The 18,843-nt window shown below is 45.9% G+C and overlaps 1 protein-coding gene across 2 annotated transcripts in view; it reads right to left on the bottom strand.

Moving 5' to 3' along the window:
• Nucleotides 1-18,344, bottom strand: part of natd1 (protein NATD1) — a 31,681-nt gene extending 13,337 nt beyond the window's left edge. The window contains exons 1-2 of one of the 2 annotated variants that reach the window (XM_052020870.1): nucleotides 18,145-18,344; nucleotides 2,494-2,612 (exon numbers count right to left, since the gene is read on the bottom strand). In XM_052020870.1, the coding sequence (XP_051876830.1) occupies nucleotides 2,494-2,612; nucleotides 18,145-18,244 (219 nt within the window). In that variant the 5' untranslated portion in view covers nucleotides 18,245-18,344. The remainder of the gene's footprint in view (nucleotides 1-2,493; nucleotides 2,613-18,144) is intronic. The other variant, XM_052020869.1, reaches the window with a different exon arrangement.
• Between the last annotated feature and the right edge of the window lie 499 nt (nucleotides 18,345-18,843).

Genomic DNA, 18,843 nt, shown 5'->3' with positions numbered 1-18,843 from the left:
GAGGGTGCTAAGTATATGGAATGAGCTGCCAGAGGAAGTGGTTGAGGCAGGGACAATAACAACATTTAAAAAGGTACTTGGGCAGGCACATGGATAGGAAAGGTTTAGAGGGATATGGGCCAAACGGGACTAGCTTAGATGGGAATCTTGGTTGGCCTGGACTAGTTGGGCTGAAGGACCTGTTTCCATACTCTTATGACTCTACGAGTTGAATTCATTTGTTCACAGAACATGGGTGTTACTATCAAACCCAGCATTTTTTCATCCACCTCCAACTGCCTCAATTGAATGGTTCACTGGGCTGTTGAGAATCAGCCACATTGACGGAACTGGGGTGACGTATAGGCTAGCTTGGATATAGCTGGCAGATTTCCTTTCCTGACACACATCCACGAATGAGATGGATTTTTTGCAAAATTTCAGTGGCTCGCCTTTTCATTCAAATTTATTGAAATATTTGAATTTGACTTTAATCTCCCCAGCTAGTGTTAAGGGATTCAAAGTTAGGTTTTTGGATCAATAATCCATTAACTTAATCACTAACCTACTGTACCAAAAGGTAGTTATTTAGTGGGATGCAGGACACAAAGGAAAGAACTCTAATTTATATCCAGGTTTTGATGATTAGGTCATTGACCTGGAAGTTTGGTTTTGAGTTATAGGGTCAAACAGTACGGAAACAGGCCCCCTGACCCACTGTGTCTGCACTATCAACCACCCATTTTACAACTAATCCCATTTCATTCACCCCCAGATTCCACCATTCTCCTGCATTAGACCAATTTACATTAGACAAATAACCTACCAATCCCCAACCCAGGTAGAACATGCAAACTCCACACAAACAACGCCAGAGGTCAGGATTGAACCCAGGTCTCTGAAACTGTGAGGCTGCGGCTCTACTAGCTGAGCCACTGTGCCATTTCTCTCCCGACTAATGCTACCTGACCTGCTGAATATCTCCAGCAGCTTTTTTGTTTTTAGTTTGATTTCCATAAAGTCCTTGACCTCAGAATTTTCCAGTGATTTACCTTTGAAAAGTTATGCTGGTGTTACGTGGAAAATAGTGACATCTGAATGGAGCACACCAAGTCCCACAATAGTAATGATATAATGAGTGTATAATCAGTTTTAGTGACATGAATTTTGGCAAAGAATAAATGAGGATGAGGAATCCTCTTCCCGATTAACTTCGCACAATGTGTCAGAAAACTCTTTGCTCTGATGAATATGCCCTTTGAGAGAAAAAGAGAATGACTACATGATCTCAACAACACAATATTTTGTCTTGTGATGTCTGCTCAGTCAGCAAGACACAATTTGCATGGAACTGTTTCATTTCCTTAGGCAATCAAGCACAAAGCAGATGTTTTGCTTCAACCCACGTGCTGCAAAAAATCCTCATGCTGAACATCAAGGGTACCCTCACTGCCGCCAATCAACAGGGGCCTCAACTGGCCAATTGCAACGGTCAATACAGCCATGACAACAGGAACAGAACCAATGAATTTTAGTTTAATGTTTTGAGACTAGATCACCTTTGTTCTGATATCTCTACTGTTGCTTCTGCTGCAATCCAATTGTCCGGTTGTTTCCCAGTGATCTAACCTGGAGACGAATGCCTTCCCATTTTTGGATGGGATTCAGTGGCCTATAGTGACTGGTTAGTTGGGCGGAACCAGATGCCACAGAATCTTACTGCGCAGAATGAGGTCATTCGTCCCATTCAAACTATGCTGGCTCTTTGAGAGAGCTTGCTAAGTAGTTCCACTATGCTGCTCTTTGCCCATACTTTTAACAATTTTTTTTCCCCAAATATTCATCCAATCACCTTCTCAAAGTTAAGATACCATTAAATTTCACTGTCTTTTCAAGCAGTGCATTCTGTATCACAATGCACCAAGCCAATACTCAGTTCCCCTTCGTAATTTTGCTAGTTATCTTAAACCTGTCCCCACTGGTTAGTGACATTCTAGCCACTGGGGACATCTTGTCCTTTACCATTCTTACTAAATTCTTTGTTAATTGTGAACTTTTAAGTCTCCCTTAACCTGTATTCCAGTCAATCATCCCCTTTCCTCCAGTCTCTTGCCCCTGATGAGGCAATGAGGCAATAAATTGCCCCTGATCTTTGGTACCATTAAAGTAAAGCGCCTCTGTGCAAGGACCTTGACATCCTTCTGAAGTATTGGTATACTATTGTCACTTGTACCAAGGTACAGTGGAAAAACTTGTCTTGCATACCGATCGTACAGGTCAATTCATTACGCTGCCTGAATAGACAGATCTAACCAATGACCTGCCAAACGTTAGCAGGATATCCTCTGGTTCTATTTGTGAAGTTCAAGGATTCCATTCTTGTTTTTTTTAAAGCAGTTTCATCAGTATTCTGATGCAGAGGAATGAACTTGTTGACATTCCCATTGACGTCCAAGTAAATTCGTAACCCAAATACCAGGCAGCTGGATGCCAGTCCTCTGGTGTAAGTCGTACCTTAGCCATTAGCTTTGCTATTCCTCTTCCTCTGTAGGCATCAGGGACTTCAGTGTGCTGCAGGTCAATGGTTTTCTTTCCCACGTACTCGTACAAAAGCACTGCCCGCTCGTGTGAATCTGGCAAGAAACAATATTAGAAATGGTCACCATTGTAAGTAGATGGATGCCTACTAGATCAGGGTCCAAAGTTAGTGCAGTTCAATTAATTTTAGTTTTCCTGTTCTTAATCCACTATCTCCAGTTACTCCCAATGCCAGAAGAACTCGTTTCTCCAGTATTACACAGGCACAGTTTGGAAAGGCGACAACCAAAGTTGTCAACCAAACCAGGTCCTTCAGCCCAACTAGTGCAGGCCAACCAAGATTCCCATCTAAGCTAGTCCCGTTTGGCCCATATCCCTCTAAACCTTTCCTATCCATGTGCCTGCCCAAGTACCTTTTTAAATGTTGTTATTGTCCCTGCCTCAACCACTTCCTCTGGCAGCTCATTCCATATACTTACCACCCTCTGGGTGCGACAACAAATGCCTCCAGGCATTGTTCTACAATTTAAGTGGATGCAGTATAATTCTGTCTGCTCTTCTCGCTGCCTTGGTAAAGCAGCCAACATAATCAAAGGGCCCATTCACCCCAGTCATTCTCTCTTCTCCCCTCTTCCATTGGACAGAAGGTACAAAAGACAGAAAGCACGTACCACCAGGCATGTATAGGGCGGCACAATAGCGTAGTGGTTAGCGTGACGCTATTACAGCGCCGGCGATCGGGGTTCGATTCCCGACACTGTCTGTAAGGAGTTTGTACGTTCTCCTGTGTCTGCGTGGGTTTCCGCCGGGTGCTCCGGTTTCCTCCCACATTCTAAAGACGTACGGGTAGGTTAATTTGGGGTTTAAAATGGGCGGCGCGGACTCGTTGGATCGGAAGGGCCTGTTACCACGCTGTAAATAAAATTTAATTTAATTTAGGCTCAAGGACAGCTTCTATCCCGCTGTTGTAAGACTATTGAATGGACCTCTTGTACGATAAGATGAATTCTTGACCTCACAATCTACCTCATACTGCACCTTATTGTCTGCTTGCACTTCCTCTGTAACTGTAACACTATATTCAGCATTCTGCTATTCCTTTTCCCTTGTACTACCTCAATGGACGGATGTGATGAAATGATCTGTATGGATGGCATGCAAAACAAAGTTTTTCACTGTACATCGGAACATATGACAATAATAAACCAATTTACCAATAATCATTCTTTTGATATTCTTTTTCAAGTGTGGGCGATGTTGGCAGAACCAACATACTTGCTGTACCCCCCACTGCCAGCAGAAAGTGACATTAAACCATCTTCTTTCACCACAACTTCAGTGTGGCAAAGAGAAACAAAGGTTCTGGCATCTGGATGAAAAACTCAGTTTTAGTGACATGTATAATGGCAAAGAATAAATGAGGAGGAGGAATCCACTTATCTCAGTGGAGAGTTTCCTTATCCACTGATATCTTCTATAAACCCAATGACACCCACAGCTGCCTTGATTACAGCTCCTCCCACCCCGTCTCTTGCAAGGACGCTATCCCTTTTTCTCAATTTCTCTGCCTCTGCCACATCTGCTCCAATGATGAGGCTTTCCACTCCAGGGCATCCGAAATGTCCAACTCCTTTCCTAACCGGGCTTCCCCCTGACTGTGGTCAAGAGAGCTCTCACCCATATCTCTGCCATTTCCCACACCTCTGCTCTCGCCCCCACCCCTCCCAGACCGAACAGGGATAGGGTCCCCCTTGTCCTCACATTTCATCCCACCAGCCTACAAATCCAACACATCATTCTCCACCACTTCCACGATCTCCAACAGGACCCCACCACCAAGCATATCTTTCCTGCCCCACGCCTATCTGCCTTTCGCAGGGACCGCTCTCTCCATGACTCCCTAGTTCACTCCTCCCACCACCACACCCCCCCCCCCCAACCCATCCCGCTCCCACCCTGGGAACTTTCCATTGCCCCCGCTATAGGTGCAACACCTGCCCCTACACCACCTCCATCCAGGGACCCAAACAGTTCTTTCAGATAAGACAGATTCACCAACACCTCCCTTAATATCATCTACTGCATTCAGTGCTCCAAGTGTGGCCTCCTCTACATTGGTGAGAACAAATGCAGACTAGGTGACTGTTTCGCAGATACCTGCGCTCTGTCCGTAACCGCAACCTGCATCTTCCCGCTCCCAGTCACTTCAACTCCCCCTCCCACACTATCACTGATATGACAGTCCTCGGCCTCCTCCACTGCCAGAAGCATTCCAAGCGCAAACGGGAGGAACAGCACCTCATTTTGTGTCTTGGAACCTTGCAGCCTAATGGCATGAATGTTGAATTCTCCCACTTTAGGTAATCTCCACCCCCCTTCCCCAAAAACCTTGCCCCCCACCCACCCCCCCCACTACCACCACATGCTTCTTTTCTTCTTCCCTTTCCTAGCCCCTTTTACTTCTCTCTCTCCTTACCTTTGACCCATCCCCCAGTGGATCTGCTCTCCCCTCCTCCCCCGCACCTACCTATCAATCACTATCTCTTACCTGCATCTACCTATCACCACCTTGTGCGCACCCCGCCTCCCCTCTTTTGTCCACCTATCACTGCTCTGCTTTTCCCTCCTATATAATGGGCTTCCCCTTTCCCTATCTTCAGTCCCGAAGAAGGGCCCTGACCCGAAACGTTGACCGCCTGCTTTTCTCCACCATCTGCTGAGTTCCTCCAGCTTCAGTGTGGCAAAGGTGCCACCACAATGCAGGATGTTGACCCACTGAGTAAAAGATAGAAAGCACCTTCCACGACTCCAGGACATCCAAGAGTACTCCATAATCAGGTAGTACTTCTATCATCTTCGAGTCTCTCGGCACAGAAATGGGCCCATCAGCCCACCATGTTTGTGCCAACCACCAAACACCTATCTACACCAATCTTATTTTATTCTCCCCACATTCCTGTCAAGTCCCCCCAGATTCTACCCTCACCTCCTCACTAGGGACAAGTTACTGTGACTAATTAACAGACAAACCCACGTCTTTGGGCTGTGGGAGAAAACTGGAGCACCTGGACGGAACCCATGTAGACACAGGGAGAACGTGCAAACTTCACACACACACACACACACACACACACACACACACACAGCACCCGAGGTCAGCATTGAACCAGAGTCACTGGGCTGTGAGCCAATGGTTCTACTAGTTGTGTCACTGTGCCACCCCAGTCTTGTAACAAAGGAAACATTCGTAAATGTCGAGCTCATGAAGATGTACCAATGAAGGACAACTTAGTGTGGTGGTGTTTCTGTTGACTCGGAGGGATGGATGTTGCGGGCTTGGACGCACACACCTTTCCTGAAATCCAATTTACAACACCAATGTATTACAAATGAAACTGCACTTCAAAACTTTTGAGATGTCTCAGATCGTGAAAGATGCCGAATAAATCTATTTCTTGATTGCTTCTTCTCAACCACTCCCACTGTTAATGTCCTTTGCTCTTCCCATCATTTTCCCTCCATTAGGTCATATCGCCAAAACTGAAAATTTAGGGAGAAAGTCAAAGTCAGAGCCAAAGTCGAGTTTATTGTCATATGCACAAGTACATGTGTGCACAGGTGCAATGAAAAACTGACTTTGCAGCAGCATCACAGGCACACAGCATCACATAACCACCATTCAGAAGAAAAACATAAACTAAACATAATTTTGCAAGAAATAACAAAAAAAAAGTCCATTTTAGTGCAAAGCGATCAAAGTGTCAGAGAGTTCGGTTTCATTTTCCCCACTGAAAACTGTACATTGGCCTGGATTGCAAGAATAGTTGAGTACAGGAGCAGGAATATCTTGTTGTAATTATATAAAGCCCCACTGAGTCCCATATATCATTCTCTCTCAAGTCACAAAAGGAAGTCCATTCAGTCTCCCAAAGCAATCCTGTCCTCCCATTCCTCTACCTATTTCCTTGTAACCTATTCTCTCCCATCAACTCCCCCATGCACGTGCAGAACAGACGGCAGCCCTGAGTATGCATGTACTCAGTAAACCAACAAAATCTCAAGGTTGCTCTGCAGTGACTCCCTTCTTCTTCACTGGCCCCCATTGTATTGCAATTTTCTGCACTGCAATCCACAGAAATTTACAAAAAAAGGGCAGAGTCTTGAAGCTGGATCACTCCTTAATAAGATATCTAGAAATGGGCATCTGGTTAACAGTGCTGCTGACATTAATGAGCATTGGGTGTAGTGTGTAATCACAGCCACTAATAACAACCGCTATACTTGTTCTGTGCATACACCCCTTCCTCTCCCTTAACATTGTGTCTTTCACAATGATTACTGGTTCAATATGACGATTCAATAGCACATACTTACCAACGCATCCCTATGCTACTGAATGTCATTGTTCAGAGTCTCCAAAACATCAAGGAGTGTAGTATGTGCTCATTTGAAAGAGAGGACCAAGTCTAAAACTATCTACCACAATGATATTGGGTGAGGTGCACATTATACTGCACATTACCTCCTCACCACGGCCACTTTTGCTGTGAACTCACCGGGTATGCAGTGCTAGTGAAGGCCATAACACAGGCACTGGCAGCAGGGCAGATATGCCTGGGGACTGGGAGAAGGGGAAGAAGAGTTCATGTTCACAAGTCCTAGGAGGTAGAGCCTTTCAAGGAGATAAGACCCTAATCCCAGGTACTTTTTCCACCTGGATTGCAACCAGAATACACCTTGTTATCTGCTAGTCCCAGAAGAGTTTATTGGCATTATGAAGCATGAAACGGCTGTACTCTTGGGATGTCCCCTCCCATCATGGCTTCTCAGCCTCTTGACCAACTACCCAGACCGTTCTTTCATGGTGAGATGATGCAGTCACCCGTTGGCTCTTCCAGCACCAGAGTTGTCTGTGGACATTTACAATTTCCTGATTACCTAATTACTTAAATTAATTTGTTTAGTTAACTATAATGTCATTTAGATTGGTTTATTTTTCAGCATCTTGCATGGCTGGTAAACCCAGCACATCACAGCTCGGTATGGTAACTGTTCTGCCTGGAACTGCAAGAAACTGCAGAGAGTTGTAAACAAAGCCCAGTCCATCACACAAACCAGCCTCCCCTCCATTGACTTCCTGCTGCCTTAGGAAAGCAGCCAACATAATCAAGTACCCCTCCCACCCCAGTAATTCTCACTTCTTCCCTCTCTCGTCAGACAGAAGATACGAAAGTTTGAGAGCAGGTACCACCAGACTCAAGGACGGCTTCTATCCCACTGTTATCAGGCTCTTGAACAGACCTCTTATATGTTAAAGATGAATTCTTGATCTCCCCATCTACCTCTTCGTGACCCTTGCAATTCATTTATCTACCTGCACTGCATTTCTCTGTAGCTACAACACTATATTCTGCATTCTATTTTTCTTTTTACTACTTCGATGTACTATGTATGGCATGATCTGACTGGAAAGCACACAAACAAAAGCTTTTCACTGTATCTTGCTACATGTGAAAATGACAAACCAATACCAAATTGTCCTTGTGAAGGTGGTGATGAGCTGACCTTGAACACTGATGAAGGTAATGATACAACCAAGTAGCTGGCTAGGCCATTTCAGAGTTGACCACATACAGGAGTCACATACAGGCAAGACCAGGCAAGAGTAGCAGATTTCCTCCTCCAAGGACACGAATCAGATGGGTTTTTACAACAATCCCATAGTTTTTGTGGTCATTATTATCAAATTGTTGTTGTTCTTCCAAATTATTAATTGAATTTAAATTCCATAACTGTCATGGTGGGATTTGAACTCAGGTTGCTGCATTCTCAGTTCAAGCTTCTGGATTACCACTCCGGTAATTTATCTACTGAACCACCACCATACTGCAAACCAACAACAAGAGACCGTCACTATCCATATTAGCTAATCACCCTTGAGCTTTTCTCTTGTAACTACCTTCCGATAAGCCCTTGGTGTGACTGCAGCCAGGTTTGTGGAAGGTTGGTCCCTTTCAGATGGCTGTTCTGCAGGCAGCAGTGATGAATGTCCACAGACAACTCTGGTGCTGGAAGGGCCAGCGGGTGACTGCATCATCTCACCATGAAAGACTGGTCTGAGTAGCTGGTCATGCTGGGAGGGGACATGCGATATCCCAAGAGTACAGCTGTTTTATGCTTCATGATGCCAATAAACTCTTCTGGGACTAGCAGACAACAAGGTGTACACTGGTTGCAATCCAGGTGGGAAAAGTACCGTGGAAACTCTCAGGACACTATTGAAACAAATGATCAACTACCACACACCAGCGCCCAGCAGTGCATTTCTGGTTGTCTGCTCTCTATTCTCGGAATCAACAGCCCTGCACTTGCAGAAGATCTTCTCCCTGGTGTAAGCATGCAGAAACTAGACCTCTCAGCAGGTCTGAAGACTTAGGATGGCCTCTGGCAGTGGAACCCTACTCCCCCAGCATCACAGAACGAGAGTGTGAAGGCTGCCTGGCATGGGTGCTAGGGTCACGTCCTTGGCTCTCTGTTCCTTGACCAGTGTTCCAGATGAGAAGACAATCCCAACTTCCCACGAGGTCCTGCAAAAAGTTGGAAATGCTCCCTAACGTCTCTTATCACTGTCAGCCTGGACAATGAGCCAAGCATTCTGAGACATATCTGCACTACCTTTTCCATGTATGGCCCCCTTCTGTTGTCCTCATCCAAATCTTCCTGGACATGGCTGACAGGTGACCTCTCCCCCTGTGCCTTTGTCTTCATTGCACCCACTTTTCCCATTAGGGCAGCATAGTGGTGCAACTGGTAGAACTACTGCCTCACAACACCAGAGACCTAGGTTCAATCCCGACCTCCTGTGCTGTCTGTGTCAAGTTTGCATGTCCCCCCATAAGTTTCCCCTGGATGCTCCAGTTTCCTCCCACATCCCGGAGATGTGCAGGTTGGTAGGTTAATTGGCATAAGTGACAGGTAGATTCCGGGGTGGGAAGTGGATGAGATGTGGAATTAATGCAAGGTCAGTGTAAGTAACGTTTGATGGTCAGCACAAGCACAGAGTGCCTGTTTCCGTGCTGTATCACTCTGTGACTCTAGAGGTAAATGTAAACAGAATATACATTGCCATGGGGAATGGATATGTGGCAAAGGTCCAGCAGGTATTAGCAAACCCACAGCCAGGTCAGCCACCACCTGTACAGGGCCTGTGGTCTGATTGACACCAAAGCTCATCAGGAAGAGCACCCTCTCCTCCAGCCCTAGCCCATGAGAGGAAGGACCCCCTTCTGCATGATGCTCCATTTTAATCACTTGTTGGGAACACCTTTAGTCTGGAAAGTAATGGTGAAAGCTATTTCTAGAGGGCTGTACTGGCCTTGTTGGAGATGTGTGTCAGTACGTGTGGGGGTGCGAGATGTTTGTGCCTGTGTGAGGGGAAATTGTGAAGCTGGCACACCAGCTACCACCATGGGGCACAGGTGCCCAAGCCGGTGGTCCAGGATGGGTCTTGTAGCTGGTTGTGTTTGAAGACAGCGTCACTGAGATGCAGATCCAGGTGTTGGGGCACTTACCTTTACACCTCCTGTCAGGTAATGGAATTTCCTACTCCCAGACATGGGGCGATTTACTCTGGTAGGATAACTCAGCAGCCACCTCCTCTTCTTTGCAGCAGAGGACATGTTTCCTCATTTACAAGGATGCTGTGATCATTATCTGAGAAATGGGGAGGAAGCTCTCTCCCCTGCAGAATATGCTAATCAGCAATCTCATCAAACCACAACACCACCTACATTTGAACGAGTTTCCTCTTTACAGCTGGAACCTTGATGTCAATCAGTATAGGAACGTGCCTCTAGGATCTGTGCGGATGGGGGTTGGACCCTCCAGACTTACAGTACGTGGTCAAAGCTAATGTCCAGACTTCTCTGGGATGTATCGAAGTGGATTAACCATGCTGTGTGGGATTAGTGCTCCTGTTTTGGAATAGTGCAACTTCCAGGCAGTAGAATGTACACAGAAAAGATCTTTCAGCATATCTGGTCAGTTCCAGCTTCTATACTCCACATGAGCACCCTCCAACTATTTCTTAAATGAATTGATGGTCAGGCCCTAACCAGCAACCTTTAGTGACCCATTCCATTTGTGGAAGTAAACATTGTAAGCCAATAGAACCAAACACTACGGTGGCATCTTTGAACCTGTAGTCTCCCCAGCCCAGTGCAAATCACTGTTCCTGGTTTAATATGCCTGCCCCATTATGTGCCTTTTGCAGATCCACTGAGCCCACACTGGGATATTCGTTTTTGAGACTAAAAGACCAAAGTATACCTGGTCACTTTTCACAACTGTTGAATAGAACAGCAGTTGTTTGCTCAATTTACACAACAAATCCAGAGAATGGAAAGGCAAGGGAACACAAGAATACAAACCCAGTGTAAAAATCTGGAATTAAAAGCTGGAATCAGTAAAAAAAAAGTAACCACAAAACTCTCAGACTGTCGTAAAAACCCAAATGATTCACTAATTCCCTTGAGGCAAAGACATCTTGTCACTGCCTGGCCTATACATGACTCAGTGAGTGCTGTCTTCTGAGGGCCCACCAAGCCATTCAGAAGGGGTTAAAAAGAAACTACCAGGTGCAGCAGTTCAAGAAGGTGGTCCAACATCACCTCCTCGGGGTAATGTGGTACGGACAATGAAGAAAGGCATTGCCGATGATTCCCACATCCTGGGAATGAATTTCAACACGCCAGTGAACCTTCGAGGGCTATAAGCAATGACACTTACAGTGGGCATCACTGTGTGCCGGCTAGGCACAGACATTTCCCACATCTATCGTTGTCAAGGTGCTGTGGACACCATGGGCAACTGTGTTTTAAAAGAAGGAACAAGGGCAAGTTCTTATTTTCTCAGAAATATGTCAAGAGGTTCAAATACCACACACACAAAAAAAACATTGCAGGGAAGTAATTCAGGACACTGAAGCATTTGAAACCAAGTGCTGGATCAACTCATGAGGTCACAAACCTCATCTTCTCTTTCACCATTTCACTCCAAACTAAGGCATTCTCAGAAGTATCTACGCAAGGCGCTGCCTCAAGAAGGCAACATCTATCATCAAAGATCCCCATCATCCAGGCCATGCCATCTTCTCACAGCTACCATCAGGCAGGAGGTACAGAGACCTGAAGTCCCACACCACCAGGTTCAAGAACAGCTACTTCCCTTCAACCATTTGGTTCTTGAACCAACCTGCACAACCCTAACTGTTACCTCAGTATAGCAACACTATGACCGCTTTGCACTACAATGGATTTTATTTTTTTGTTCAAATTGTGTTCTTGTATAATTTATGTTGTTAATTTACGTTTTTATTGTGAATGTTATCTGATGCTGTGTAAATGAACTCAACTTTGACTCAATGTTGGTACCAGCTTCAGACCCAGTCCTCCTCCATCCCAAAGGCACCCACCTCCCACCTCTGCAACATCACTCATCTTTACACTGCCTCATGCGTTCTGCTGCTGAAACCCTCATTGAAATATTTGAGTCTGAAGATCACCAACTTAACTGAAAAATCAAAATATACTGCAGATTCTGGAAATCAGAGATAAAAAGCAAAAAATGCTGGAAATACTCAGGAGATCAGGCCCCTTAGCCCAACAAGTCCACTCTGATTATCAACTACTCATTTATATTAATCCCAGTTTTTTTTTATTCTCCCCACAACTCATCCACCCCCGCCCCCCCCAAGATTCTACCACTCACCCACACAACTTAAAGTAGCCTGTTAATCTACTGACCTGCATGTCTTTGGGACGTTGGAGGAAACTGGAGCACACAAGGGAAAGCCACGTGGTCACAGGGAGAATGTACAAACTCCACACAGACAGCACACAAGGTCAGTATTGAACCCGTGTCTCCGGCATTGTGAGGCAGCAGCTCTACCAGTTGTGCCACTGTGCCCTCCATGCAACAAAACCCACGTGCAGAGGTGAGTTTGAACCTCTGGGTGAAGCACAGTTCCTTCAAGAACTGCTGGCCTTACGTAGTGAAAGTATTTCAACTCGATTCAAACTGGGAACCCTTAGGAAAGGTCAGGGTCGGACAACATTTCACTCAGAGACTCCACCTGTAAACAACCAGAGCCAAACTTACTGTGGATGCTACAGGACTTGTAGTTCCATCTTCTACCAATCTTCACTGTTATCTGCAATGATGGGTTTTGGGTGGAAGAGACGAGCATTTTCTGCCAGCCTGTCATAGTCAAAGTAACCTGTCTCAGGGTGCACCTTGGGCTTCAACACACATTAACAAGTTTGCGAATGACACCAAAATTGATGATATAGTGAACAGTGAAGAAGGTTGTCCAAGGTTATAACAGGATCTAGATCAACTGGGAAAGTGGGCCAAGGAATGGACAATGGAACTTAACTCAGACAAGTGTGAAGTGATGTGTTTGGGAAGTTAAACCCAGGGCAGGACATACACAGTGAATGACAGGAACCTGGCGAATCATAGAGTCAAAGAGCAATACAGCATGGAAACAGGCCCTTTGGCCCAACGAGTCCATGCTAACCAAGTTGTCCACCAAGCCAGGCCCAATTTCCTGCATTCAGCCCATAATCCCTCCAGGCACTTCCCCTCCATGTTCCTCTCCAAGTCCTTCTTAAATGCTAGTATTGTACCCACCTCAACCACTTCCTCTGGCAGCTCATTCCATATACTCACTACCCTCTGTGTGAAAAAGTTGCCCCTCAGATCCCCTTTAAATCTTTCCCCTCTCACCCTAAATCTATGCCCCCTAGTTTTGGACTCCCCTACCCTGGAAAATATTTTTACCGTCCACCTTATCTATGCCTCTCAGAATTTTAAACACTTCTATAAGCAGTTGTACTCCTAGGTCCCTCTGTTCCACTACATTCCCTGGTATTCTACCATTCATAATACAAGTCCTACTCTGGTTTGAATTTCCAAAATGCATCACCTCACACTTATCTGTATTGAAATCCATTTGTCACTCCTTGACCCATTTCCCTAACTGATCAAGATCCACCTATAATCTACGATAACTTTCTTCACTATCAACAACACCTCCTAATTTCTTGTCATCTGCAAATTTGCTGATCAAGCCGTTCATTCACATGCATATCATTTATATAAATAATGAATAACAAGGGTCCCAACACCGACCTCTGGGGCACATCACTAGTCGCTAGTCTCCATTCCAAGAAACAACCTTCAACCACCACCCTCTGCTTCCTACCTCAGAGGCAATTTTGAATCCACCTAACTAGCTCCCCTGGATTCCATGGGACCTAACCTTCCAGACCACCCTGCTCTGCAGGACCTTGTTGAAGGCCTTGCTAAAGTCCAAACAGACAACATCCACTGCCCTACTTTCATCTACCCTTTTGATTACCTCTTCAAAGAACTCCAGAAGATTTGTCAAACATGACTTCCCACACACAAAGCCATGCTGACTCCTCCTAATCAGACTTTGTCTATCCAAATGCTGGTAGATCCTGTCCCTCAGAATTCCCTCTAGTAACTTTCCTACTACTGACATCAGACAGACCGGCCTGTAGTTCCTTGGCATATCCTTTCTACCCTTCTTAAACAACGGAATAACATTAGCCACTTCCAGTCTTTGGGAGCTTCACCAGTGGCTAATGATGAAGCAAATATCTTCACAAGGGCCTCCGCAACTTCTTCTCTAGCCTCCCACAAAGTCCGAGGATGCACTCGGTCAGGCCCTGGGGATTTATCCACCTTAATTCACTGTGAGGCAGCAAATACCTCCTCCCTGGTGATATGAATGTTCTCTAAAACATTTCCGCTTGTTTCCCTTATCTCTTGAGCAACCATGATTTTCTTCTCAGTAAACACCAAGGAGAAATATTCATTAAAAATCCCACCCATCTCCTGCGGTTTGAGACATAGGCGGCCCTGCTGATCTCTAAGGGGACATGCTCTCTTCCTGGCCACTCTTTCACTCTTAATATATCTATAGAACCTCTTGGGATTTTCCTCAACCTTACCTGCCAGATCCACCTTATACCTTCTCTTTGACTTTCTGATTTCCCTCTTATGTATTCTTAATATTTTTATAGCCATCCACGGATTCACTCATCCCTGACCTACTAAACCAAAGGTATGCTTTCTTCTTTTTCTTGACCAGAGCCTCAATATCTCTCACCAGCCAGTGTTCCCTAAACCTGCCAGGTTTACCCTTCACCCTAACAGGAGCATGCCACTCCTGGACCCTTGATATCACACTCTCAAAAGCCTCCCACTCGTCACTCATTCCTTTACCTTCAAACAGGGTCTCCTAGTCAACCTCTGTGAGATCCTGCCTAATTCCCTCAAAATTAGTTCCGCTCTAGTTTAGGACCCTAACTTGTGGACCTGCCCTGTTCTTTTCCATCACATCTTAAAAGTAATAGAATTATGGTCACTTGAGGCAAAATGCTCCCTGACTGCCACCGCATTTACTTGCCCTGCCTCATCCCCCAAGAGAAAGTCCAGTATTGCAGCTCCCGAGTAGGGCCCTCTATATATTGACTCAGAAAACTTACCTGGACACATTTCACAAATTCCACCCTGTCCAAGCTTTTAACACTCTGGGTAGTCCAGTCAATACCAGGGAAATCAAAGTCTCCCACTAATACAACCCTGTTATTCTTTTAAATTTGAGCAATTTCTTTACACATCTGCTGCTCAAGTTCCCACTGACTATGGGGGGGGGGGGGGTGTGCGGTGGGGGGCGGTCTATATTACAGCCCCACTGAAGTGATGCTCTCCTCCTTGTTCCTAAGTTCTACCCATATGGGCGATCCTCCAAGAATATCATCTCTAAGCACTGCTGTTATGTCCTCCCTTATTAAAAAGGAAACACCCCACCCCCTCGCTTACCTGTGTCACGCCTGTAGCATCTGTATCCTGGAATGCTGAGCTGCCAGTCCTGCCCTTCTTTCAGCCATGTTTCTGTTATGGCTATAACGTCCCAGTCCCCAGAGCCAATCCATGCTCTGAGTTCTTCTACCTTACCTGTTAAAACTCATGCATTGAAATCAATGCAATTTAACTGGGTATTTCTTTCCCTCCCTTTACTATGTTCCTGGACATCCTGATTACTAATCTTGCTCTTGCAGACTACTGCTTTACCCTACGACTTGCTCCTGCTCAGCGTCCCACCCCCCCTGCCAACCTAGTTTAAATCCTCCCATGTAGCACTAGCAAATTTCCCTGCAAGGATATTGGTCCCTCTCTGGTTCAAGCGCAACCTGTCCCTTTCATACAGGTCGCCTCTACCCCAGAATAGATCCCAATGGTCCAAGAACCTGAATCCCTGCCCCCTGCACCAGCTCCTCAGCCACAAATTCATCTGGCCTATCTTTCTATTTCTGACCTCGCTTGCACATGGCAGTGGGAATAATCTGGAGATCACTACCCTCGAGGTCCTGTTTCTTAACTTCTTACCTAACTCCCTATACCTATTCTGCAGGACCTAATCCTTTGGTCTACCTATGTTGTTTGTACCAATATGTACAATAACCTCTGGCTGTTCGCCCTCCCCCTCGAGAATGTTCTGCACCTGAGCATTATAGAACAGAGAGACTCAAGGGTACCAGTAGTTAATTCACTGAAAGTGGTGACACAGACAGATGATGATATTTGGCACGCTCGCCTTCATTGCCGGGACATTGAGTACAAGGAGCTGGAACGTCATGGTAAAGCTGTAGAAGACATTGCTGAGACCATACTTGGAATGTTGTGTGCAGTTCTGTCACCATGCTGTAAGAAGGACGTCACTACACTGGAAAAGGTGCAGAAAAGATTTACAAGGATCTTCCTGGGACTGGAGAGGGTTGAGTTATAAGGAGAGACTGGATAGGCTGGGACTGTTTCCCTGGAGTAAATGAGGCTGAGTGATGACCTTATAGGGGTTGATAAAATCGTGAGGGGTATAGATAAGGTGAATGGTACAGTCTTTTTCCCAGGGTAGGAGAATCTAAAACTAGAGGGCAAAGGTTTAATGTGAGAGGGGAAAGCTTTCAGGGGGATCTGAGAGGCAACCTTTTTCCACACAGAGGGTGATGAGTATATGGAACAAGCTGCTAAAGGAAGTGGGTACAATTCTAACATTTAAAAGATATTTGGACAAGTATATGGATATGAAAGGTTTGGAGGGATATGGGCCAAATTGGAGCAGCTCAGGTCAGCACCTAGGTGGGCATGGACGAGTTGGGCTGAAGGGCCTGTTTCGGTGCTGTACATCTCTATGACCTCATGGGCCGGGGCAGATGAGATACCAAATAAAAATCAGCCCACTACACCTTTCCAGAAGAATGTCTGTTAGAGGGGCAGACCCCAAGTAAGGGAGCTCTGTTAAGCTTAGCAACTGGTTAAAAAGCTGGGTGAGTGTTGTGGAAGAGGCCCCATCCTATGACTGTCCCTCGGGTGAGACGACGACCTGGTATTAACATTATCCTAGAGATCCATTTCTCTCTACATCACCCACCATTCTACTAATCAACTGTTGGACAGCACAGTGGCACAGCTAGCAGAGGCACCGCCTCACAACTCCAGCGTCACAGGTTCAATCCTGACCTCCAGTGCTGTCCATGTGGAGTTTGCATGTTCTCCCTATGACTGCATGGGTTTTCCCCGGTGCTCCAGTTCCCTCCCGCATCCCAGTCATACAGTACGTTAATCGACCGCTGTAACTTGCCACTAGTTTGCAGGTGAGTGAGGAGTTGATGGGAACGTGGGGAGAATCGGCTGCAGGGGAAGTTGGTGGAGGAATGGGATTGAAGCCATGCATGGACTCAGTGGAGCAAAATGGCCTCTTATTCTATGCAGAAATATGGACATTTTTGGACTAGGCATTAAACCAGGGTTCTCTCAGGATGTAACACATCCTCCCGCAGTATAGTTAACAAAGAGCATAAGGGCAGTATCCAGGCCAGTGTTTACCCCTTGCACTCAGCATGAAGGGAGAACACTGTCCAGCTACTGCTTGTTAAAACTGCTCTACGCTTCAATTGGCTGTTAAATGCGGTGGGAGTTCTGAAAGGGAGGAGAGAGGCGCAAATAAAATGCCAGCCTTTCTACCTTTTGTTTTACTCTGGCCACCCTTGAAAACCCCTCAGGTGTTTCAATGCAGGCTCTCCCCGAATAAACAAACAAAAAAAAACAACTTGACAATACAATGAACTCAGACCAAACCAAAAGGTACGTCCAGCAGGTCAACAATTTCACCCAATTGCGGAAGAGCAAATCCCTCCGCTTCTTTTAGGGCGGGAGTGCCCAACTCCCTGGGGGAGAAAATAACTTCAAGAGAGCGGAAATCAGGAAATGACACACACCGGCCCAATAAAGTGTTAATCATTCCACCGGTGGGGTTATAAATAGCTTGGTAAAATAAGATGTTTGACTTTACATATACACAAACACACAGATCTATAATACATAAATATAAAGACAGGCAAGTCTGAGGCGCTGGATTTAGTCCTGGGAGCAGGAGATAGGATGTTTATCACGAAGGCGTTTGCCCTTTTAAGGAGTATAATCTCTCTTCGGGCGAAAACAAAGGTAAGACCCGGGGAGGATCTCTTTGCTCACCGTTCAGCCGGACCTGGAACTGCCTTCTCTTGCGGTCATGGACCACTTTAATGGGACAGTTGTTTTCGTCCTGGATTGGGATCGAGCTGGGTTCGGCCATCTCGGCTCGGAGCCGCCGTTCTCCGCTCACACTTTATGGGTTCATATTCTCCGATCGTCTCGGGAAACTGACATAAACATTGCCACAGGAAATCAGCTGTGGTACCACGTGGGGCTGCGGGAGCCAATCCCCTGCTGCAAACTGCTTCGGATACATTTCACGCCTACCCTTTAAAGAGCTGGGGCTGTGGGGCCACTCACGCTTACAAATTATTGCACGTTTTATAACACTTCTGCATGCACACCACACACCAGCGGTTGTCAGGCGGAGCAGGTCTGGATGGAGTGTAATTTGACGGGGAGCTCAGGTGATGCGGTGTGGGGGCTTGATCAACAGCCATCCCATTAAAGTGGTCCACGACCGCAGGAGAAGACAGTTCCTGGTCCAGCTGAACAGTGAGCCGGGGGGGGGGGGTGGTGTGTGTGGAAGTGCTGTCTTGTTTTATTTGTATTCTCTGGATTTAAAACATTTTGTTTAGTGCTTAGCGCGTTGGTGAGTTTTTTTTAAACAAAAACTTGTAGTGGACTTAAAAGGTGTAATGAATAAAATGGCAGAGTTAACTTTCAGTGGATAAACATTCGTTAAAAACAAATGGAATA

The sequence above is a fragment of the Pristis pectinata genome, chromosome 8 (assembly GCF_009764475.1).
Source record: "Pristis pectinata isolate sPriPec2 chromosome 8, sPriPec2.1.pri, whole genome shotgun sequence".
In the NCBI taxonomy this organism is placed as follows: domain Eukaryota; kingdom Metazoa; phylum Chordata; class Chondrichthyes; order Rhinopristiformes; family Pristidae; genus Pristis; species Pristis pectinata.
The sequence above is the reverse complement of the archived record's forward strand: the minus strand, read 5'-3'. Positions and strand labels throughout refer to the sequence as shown.